The 8,969-nt window shown below is 34.2% G+C and overlaps 1 protein-coding gene across 1 annotated transcript; it reads left to right on the forward strand.

The window, feature by feature from the left end:
* Window positions 1-911: 911 nt before the first annotated feature.
* LOC120105807 lies at window positions 912-7,908 on the forward strand. Its single transcript, XM_039118554.1, has 5 exons — window positions 912-996; window positions 2,433-2,548; window positions 3,815-3,911; window positions 4,395-4,504; window positions 7,487-7,908. The coding sequence occupies exons 2-5, from the start codon at window positions 2,433-2,435 to the stop codon at window positions 7,524-7,526; spliced, it is 363 nt and encodes a 120-aa protein (XP_038974482.1). The 5' UTR covers window positions 912-996; the 3' UTR covers window positions 7,527-7,908.
* Window positions 7,909-8,969: the final 1,061 nt, after the last annotated feature.

An 8,969-nucleotide genomic window follows, 5' to 3' on the forward strand; every position in this document is an offset into this window, starting at 1 on the left:
ATCATAATCTTAGATTATAAGATAGTTTCATGTTTAAACCAAACATTATAATTAAGAATTACTAGTGGTAGGCGTATGTAGTGCATGGCAACTATGTATGAATAAGCACTGAAGCCTAGGATATCCCTTGTAATTCTCCTTGATCATTTTTCACCTAGTTTTTTTTTCTCTTTCTTTTTTTGATTAGTTTTCCTTGAATAGATGAATAGGGCTTTTCAAGAGGAAATAAAGAGGGGATGAAAGAAAAATAAGGCATGTGTCTATAGCTAGCAATAATTTTGTGCAAGTGTTGAGGAAATTTCTTCACCTAAAACCTGATCAATAATATCTGGATTTGTTCAAAATTTGGTGGCATCATCAATCAAAATTAGTAGATGCATCACTTGAAACTTTTTGTTAAGAACTTTAATTATTCTTTGCTATATTTTGCATTGCTATAGCTGCTTGAAAAAGATGATTTTTTCCTTTTTTAATAATTAAAGTAATGCTAGGCTCCCATCTATGGTCATGCACACAAAACTAATTCTTTCCTATTTAGGAGAATGCAACAAACCTTATCTATATGTGCATTTGATGCCACTAATCAATCCAAATTAGATGTGGTTATTCCTCAAACAACTCTCCTCATGCATGCATCCTTGGGCCTCCACGTCTCTCTCCAAAATAGTGCTCATTGGATCAACTAAAACATAGCAAACACACAACATTTAATAAAAGTCACCATTCAATGGTTGCCACCTTATCCAGAAAAAATAGTTAGGTCCTCTGGTACAAACTATAGAACATGACACGTAATAAATACAAATATGTGAGGCATCAGCCTCGTTCGTCCCTTTCTTATGTGGTTAACTAATTTTTGGTATAAATTCTTAATTAAGCCCACAAATACAACTCCACTTTTACACATCCGTATTTCTCTTGATAGCAACAAAAGCTCTCTTCGCCCAAATCTGATTCTCCATCCTCTTTCTTTGAGAAGCCTCTCTAGCAACAAAGGTTGGTATCCCTAAAGCCTTAAGATCTCTCCTTAGTTTTTTTAATCATCGATCTCTCCTTATTTTTTTTTAATCATTGATCTCTCAGTTTTCTTGATCATCTAAATATATAAGGGCGATGTTTTATTGTATTCTTTTTTTTTGCCCTTTTTAGTCTATTCGTTGCTTTTGTATGGTATGAAATACTTTGTAGGATGCATTTCCTAAAGAGATCGCTCACCTTAAGTCTCACCGATTGATCTCTTCTTAATATTTTTTTCTCTTTGGTTATTTTCTTTTTTTTTTTTGTTATTTTTTCTTAGTTTTAGGACTAACTCCTATCTCTAGCATTTTGAACAACCGATAGATATAAATCGATGTCCATTATTTTGTTTTTGTTAACTTTTTGATTATTTTTTCTTTTGGGTCTTGTTTCAATTTCATTCCAAACCTCTTATCTCAGAGGCTTCTCTGGTTGATGTTTTCCTAACATCTATTTCTTTGGTTCTATCCCAAAATAAAATTTTGTATACATATGCAAATAATGCAAGATTCAATTTAGTATCTTCTCTTGTAAGGGTTTAATTTGCATGATTTTTCATACCCAATTGTGCCTATCAATGGCATATTCCTCTATTTTTAGCATAAAATAGGGTATACTTACTTTCACCGTGAGTGCTATTACAAATTAAGGACAACTTTTCAATTTGCTTTTAATCTTTGTATGGTAGGTTCTAGGTTCAAAGAACCTTCATTTAATTTTGTAACTCCATTCCATATTATATTTATTTTGGATCTTCAATTCTTTTTGAAATATTTCCAAATTTATTTCTTTCTTTTTTTAGGAAAATTTCAACATCTGAACATTAATTCTGATTGCACTTTTATTCCATTCTTAAACAATTTGATACTATTAAATGAATAATTATTATCATTGTTTTTGTTATTGCAGCATTAAATCATACGAGTAATTTGTACCTTGATTCTTCTATCATATTGATAGCATTTATATATTTTAATAAGAAGTCTATGTTTCAATTGTCATTGTTGTTAATGCTCTCATTTTAGAATTAATGTTGCACTGGATAAAGTTGGCATTGGGATATCTTCCATTATAGAATTTGAAAATGATTTTAATTAGATGGTAAAATTTTCAAACATATCCTACTTTTCCATTTATATATAACTCCGAGCATAAATTAAACTAAAAATATCGACATGATCAAGATGAAAGTGAGAAATAATATTTAAATAATGAAGGTAAGTTGATTCCACTAAGAAATGCCAGTTTAGCTAATAACATCATGCTTGGTGTTCAAGACCATTCTCGAAGTTTTTTGCTAGCAACTTCTGAGTACGAAAGTTCACATATTTTACAAGAGGGGGCAGCATTGTATGGTTGTTTGAAGTCCTCAAGACTACATTGCCGATGATATTGTGTATTCTTTTCTTGAGTAGATGCAGGACAACACAAACAATGGTGCATTTTTCTCTTTTGGGAATGACGACATCAACCTCTTTCATCGAGACCAAGGCGATCTATATAGCATAGTGAATCAATCAAATTCTTTGAGGTATACAATCATCACACTTGCTAAGCAATTCATAATTTAGTTACCAAATTTCTCTTTAATCTTTTTTTTTATTTAGCAAACCATCAATACAATTAATGCTTTTATAGTCATCATATGTATTACCAATAATGCCTGCATCTGTTAAATACACGACTTATAAAATTATCTTCTTTAAGAAATATGATAATTCAGTAAATTCATAATCATATATTAGTGTATAAACTTTTCTCTACTTGAATATGAAATCAATTACAATATGACCAGTTATAGATATTGAAAACGGAAAGTAACAACACATCATTATACCTAGAAAGCTGATTAGTAAACATATTCATCTAGAATGTATAAGAAATGGAATTAGCTTGGTAGATTTTTCCCAAGTTCACCTCTAGCTTGTTTGATATGATAAGATTAGGATAAGAGGCTCTTTTAGCAATTTTGTATTAGATATATTTGGTTTCTGATTACCTTATTTGTAGTGCACTATCTAAACTCACAAATAGACTAAGTTGGATAGTAGAGGTATTATTGACCACTTGATGCATAAAAATAAATTATATTATTTCTAGACTTAGCGCAGAAAATTAACTCTATTAATCCCATCCACATATTAAGAAATACTGTAGGAACTCCACTTTCTTTAAAACCATATTCTATTCCTTGTGTAAGTTCAGGGCAAAAGATTCAAACCAGAGGACCCAAATCTAGTTGATGAATAGTTGTTTCAGCTAGAAAAATATGGCCATCGAACCATGTCATGGGGCAACCATATTACACCTATCAAAGGCAAAAGTGTTGTTATAAAATCATGAAAATAATATTAATTTATTTCCACAATAGTACACAGAGTCTCTATTTTTGATATGGACTCATACATTGAATGTACCTCTTTACATTAGGGTCAGTACATGTCCAAATAAAATTTAGCAAACATCTATTTTTCTTTTTGATGGGGAAGTTTCCCAGTTTTAAATATGTTAATTCTTTTGTAACAATAAGAACATGTGCAACACTTTACTAGCATTCTACAACTCATCTTCTATTGTGCTCAGTGTCGTAATTAGTTTCAATTATATATTTAATTTTGACTGGCTAAAGAACAAAACTAAGAGAATGCATGACAATCTTTTATTTCCTTTGGATAACACTAGGTGGGATGTAAAATAACCTCCTTATTAGTTGCATTACTATTTAAGTAATGTCATTTGCAGTTTGATAATATGTTTTATCTTAGACTGGAATTTGCTTTGGTTATTATATATGTAGGAATTCAATCCGTGCCTCAGAACTTAATGCTTCATTCAATGAAGCTGACAAACGGAGCCATTCAACTAATGTAGTTGATCATGGTTTTCATAAAAAGGTAAGTTTTCACTTTTTTTTTTTTGAATTCACTTGTCTTAGTAATAATATAATGTTAATTTAGCTAATGAAGTAAATTGAGAGGAAGAGAGAACATTACCCAGAAGTAGAAATTTTTTTGTCACCAATTGTGCCAATTTGTAGTTAACAAGAGCAATGTTCCATAATCATAAAAATATTAAAGGGCGATACGAATGATTTGGTAAGCAAGGTTGACACAAGATACACCAAGATGTTGATGTTAGTCTTCAAGAACTAGGAGGGTAGAAAGCTTGATAAAATAGTATGTAGAGGGTAGGATCATTGCCAGGTTTGTTGTGTCCACTCCAAGAGGCTTTACCAACTCAACCAGTTGGGATCACTCCCTTATCCTTTTTATTTTTATCATTCTAGAGGGCTTAGGTTAGTCATTTGTCAATATCTTCTACATGATACATATCTTGGTAATGAGTAATGCATACATATCATGCATGTGTGAATGCAGGTTGATACAGAAGCTGAGATACTTGCTCTTTTCAAGGATGAGGACATCAGCACCATTTTTCCAGACTTGCCTGATCTAGATGATATGCTCCAGGAAACAATTCTTTCAAGGTATTCTTTTTTGTTATTTATTGTAATTATAATTTATTGTAATCATCAAAATGCTTGTTGTTGCATGACCAACAAACTGAACCATTTTTTTATTTGAGAGAAAACTAATAAATCTTCTATTTAATGAATTGATTTGTTTTTTCTCCCTAGTGGGTGAGAACATTTTACATTAGTTGATTTATTAATTTGTCATAATAAGTAAACAACAAATGTTAGGGAAAGAAAATATAAGAGAAATTAATAGAATATATGCAAATGCACTACTAAATATAGTTGTCATTTATTTCTGACGGAAAATTCAATTCTATAAAAGTAGTCCATTATTTTCATGTGGTTACATCACAATGATCATGAGTAATTTGACCAATTGATCAAATTTGTTTGAATTTCAATTTTGGCTTGCTTGATATGGTTTGAGTGCGGTAAGGATTATGTTGACAATTCTAGTTTAAAGGCATTCTCCTGTATGTTCTAATAAGACTTTTAATTGACTGTTTGAATAAATTTAATTCTACATGACTTAAGGCCAGATTTTGAGGGACTTGGCAAAAACTTTTGTCTGACATCTCGACAAAAGTTCAAGTTATTTGGATACCATATTCATTTCTTTAGGCTTCTATTGAATTAAGAAATAGGTTTGATTGTACATCTTTTTGATATATATAAGGTATCCCCCGGATAATTCAAATCGAAGCAATTTGATGTCTGACTCGGGCCTATATGACATGACCGATCGATAGAAATACTCCAACATTCTACCTTTGTCATGATCACCCAAAGTGTTGTTATTTTCAAGGAAAAACTGATTTTGCAGAGAGTGGAGGTGAATTGACTAAGAAATTAGCCTGCAATTCATTTGCTATGAGCCTAAGTTAACCTTAGTGGGAGGAGTGTTAGGTATTGGATGTTTGGAACCATTGACCAGAATCTTTTGGTTGTCAATCATATATTGAAGCCAATGAAGAAGTGAAGTTGCCTTGAGGTGGTGGCTAAAAATTCTATAGTATTGGAATGAAAAAGAGTGCTTCTAGAAGGACTCCAATAATCAATAGGGATATCCAACCTCCCAACCCTAGTTCTTGCTAGAGACTCAAGAGGTTTCAAATTTTGGGAACATTGTGGAACATGACAACAAAAAAAAAAGATGGCTTGAAGGACACATGGGATTTCAAGAAAATGAAACATTAATTTTGAAAAGTTTTATGCAGTAACTTACCTACTTAAATCTATGACAAAATAGGAGAATTACCTTGGGATAGATTGTTCAATCAATTGCAGCTTATCCTAGCCATTTGATGCCCTCCTCCAACCCCATGATGCTTATTTAGATTATGATTTTTCGTGGTTGTAGTAAGGAAGATGTTGTTCAGTGCAGAGTGTATGATGCAAGGAGTCAACTTAAAGATATGATGAAGCTTGATATGTAGTGCTAGTCAAATCAACATGTAGATTGGATATTTTGTTGGGAAGTGCTCCCTTACCCTCTTAGGCAAGCTATGCATAATATTTCACTATCACAATGTACAATGACAACCAATAACTCAATAGAAGTAGAAAAACCAAGCAACCAAGAGAGTAGAGACACCAAGCTTGTTACATGGAAAATTCTTGAGAAAAACCACAGGGCAACATGCGAGAATCCACTAATCAATAAAATGAAGAGTACAAGCGATCAACAACACCAAGAAAATTTTAAGGGCACAAGAAAACCACTACATGAAAAGCATGAACAAGCTTCCAACTTATAAAATTTGTAGACACACCTTCTAGGAGAGAAATCTCAATTTTCCAAAAGCATCAAACACTCTTATAGATGAAATGAGTAAAGAAAACAATCCCTTCAATCTTGAACTTCAATCCAAGAAGATCCTTGTATGAGAGACCCTTGTGTGTCTCAAAACCCTACCCTTCTCTCTTCTTTCCTTTTTCCTCTCGAGTTCTTTCTCCTTGTATAGGCTACCACTTAAAAACATATGCCTTATCAGCAAGGCCCAGGCCCAACACCTATTAGTATGGTGTGGGCCGCCCCACACGGGGCTAGCCCAAAATACTAGTAGTAAGCCTAACATTCTCCCCCTCTAGAGCCATGAGGAGAACATCCATTGATTAGTGAATCCCATGCCCAAGTGCCCAAGCTCAGCAAGTACCTACACCCACCAAGTCCATACAAAGTTCTTACTTCTCCTTTATAAGAGGCTTGGTCATTATGTCCGATGGATTACGATCTGGTGATATCTTCACAATCTTCATCCATTGCTTCTTCCAGACGTCTTGGATCCAATGGCAGTGAATATCAATGTACGTGGTCCTAGCATGATAGGTTGCATTCTTACAAAGATATGTAGCACTTTGATTATCACAATGGATCACAAACCCATCTTTCTCCAAGTGCAATTCCCACAAAAAATTCCAGCAACCACAACATTTCTTTGCAACCTTTGGTAAAACCTATATGCGCGCTTCGGTGGTGGAAAGAGTAACATACTTTTGAAGCTTGGATCACTACGATACAGCTCCCCCTCCAAAAGTGAATAAGTAACCTGAAGTAGACCGCCTAGCATCAACATCAACGCCCCTTAGGAGGAAAAGTTACCAATTGTTAGGCTAGCAAGAATGCTTATGATAGTCCATAATTATGGAACATATTATTAGGTGTAGATCCTTTTGCAACAAAATGCAAAAATGAATCCAATCAATGCCTTTTGGAAGCAACCTCCATGTTAAGATTTCTAGAAATTACTTCGTTGATGACAGAAAATACATCCCAACGTACAAAATAGAATCTTTCTTCTTCAATATGAACCAATTTATTAATATTCCTGAAGGGTTTTATATTAGCATGTGAGATGCAATTTACGAGGAAAAAGGGATGTGCCTTTATGACCTTTTAGCTAGAGCTTATTACATTACCCCAGAGTGGGTTATTTCACAAAAAAAAAAAAAAAGTTAACTTTGGCTTTTCACAAGCTATCTTAGCTGCAGATTTCATGATGAAGCTGGACCAGAAGAGAACAAGCAATAATTGGCACGATCCATTGTCAAGATAATTATGCATGGCGTTTACAAAATCAGCATAGCTTCTAATTCACTCTTCAGATTTGCATTTATGGACATAGTTTGGACATGATATCTAGAGACCAAGGATTTCGTCATCCTGCAAATTTCAACCTCAAAGTCTATGTTGGTCCTGGGGGAAGAAGGGGGTCAATGGATACTCAAATATTTAAAGAAGAAAAAAATTGCCTTACAATTTTGCAGGCATATTTTACAAGCTGTATGTAACTTCTTATGTTGCAGATTTTGAGGCATTTAGAGTTTTCCCCAATTTTATAAGTTTTAAACACTTGCCTATATAAGGTGGCCTGGCTGGAAAGTAGACCTTGAATTTGATCAATAATATTTTGATGGGGTGTCTTCCACCACTCTCTCAGTCTTTAATTTGTTGTATAATATTATTTTTAAAATATTTATTAATTTCCTCTTATTTTCTTCTTCAAGTCTAAATTTACCAAGATTTTAAATCGTTCTCTATATTGAGATTTTATAATGTACCTCCAGCAATTTGACTTTGATAATTTCGCTTGTCTAAAATGCAAAAATGATGAGTATCTCTGTTCACTTGAGATCATGCCGCATAGTCATGAATATAGCACTTACTTAATTTGGATTAGTGATTTGTAGGATACGAAGTAGAGTAGCACAAGTGGTACAATATTAGCAAGTATTGGTTCGCTACTCGTATGGTATCATAAGCTACTATGGAAAGTATGGTCCGATATGACAAACCGTGATATTGTTGTATGGATCATAAGTAATAAGTTAGCTGGGGGACTCCTTTTCTAAGTTGATCTTTGGTCTTAAATTGCAGTGGATGCATGCTTGTAGGTTTAGATATCACATAGTGTTTTTTTTTGTGCTTTGACAGGTTCATCATAAAATACGTGTAGGAATACAGCCAATAAAATCAGAGAATAAAAGCTAATGGAGTGCCTGAGGTAGCTCTCCCTCTCTTAACCATAAGGTATACCCTGAATGGTTAGCCATGTAAGCAGCCACCCAGTCAGCAACCCTGTTGGCCTCTCTAAATACATACTTGGCCTAAAAGGCCACTCCATCCCTCATCATCATCCGGATGTCCCGTAGGAGAAGGTGGTCCGAGCTCACATCCCTTGGACCCTCCTGAATCCAACTGATCACCGTGGCTGAGTCACCCTCCAAGATGACCGAACTGGCCTGCAGCACCTGCCTTGCATGTCGAATAATTGGCAACTCCCATTGCCACCACCCTGGAGTATGGATCTCGGATTGTAAAACCTGCACGTCTCCTCGTACCTCCATCCAAAACAGACCCGTCAAAGTTGACCTTAAGGAAGCTTGAGGGTGGGGGCTCTCAGGTGAAGAACACAATCTGAGGAGTTGCCTGAGCAGAAAGTGAAACCCAAGTATCTCGAGCTATTAAAGGTCC

Source organism: Phoenix dactylifera, unplaced genomic scaffold (genome assembly GCF_009389715.1).
Source record: "Phoenix dactylifera cultivar Barhee BC4 unplaced genomic scaffold, palm_55x_up_171113_PBpolish2nd_filt_p 000373F, whole genome shotgun sequence".
In the NCBI taxonomy this organism is placed as follows: Eukaryota; Viridiplantae; Streptophyta; class Magnoliopsida; order Arecales; family Arecaceae; genus Phoenix; species Phoenix dactylifera.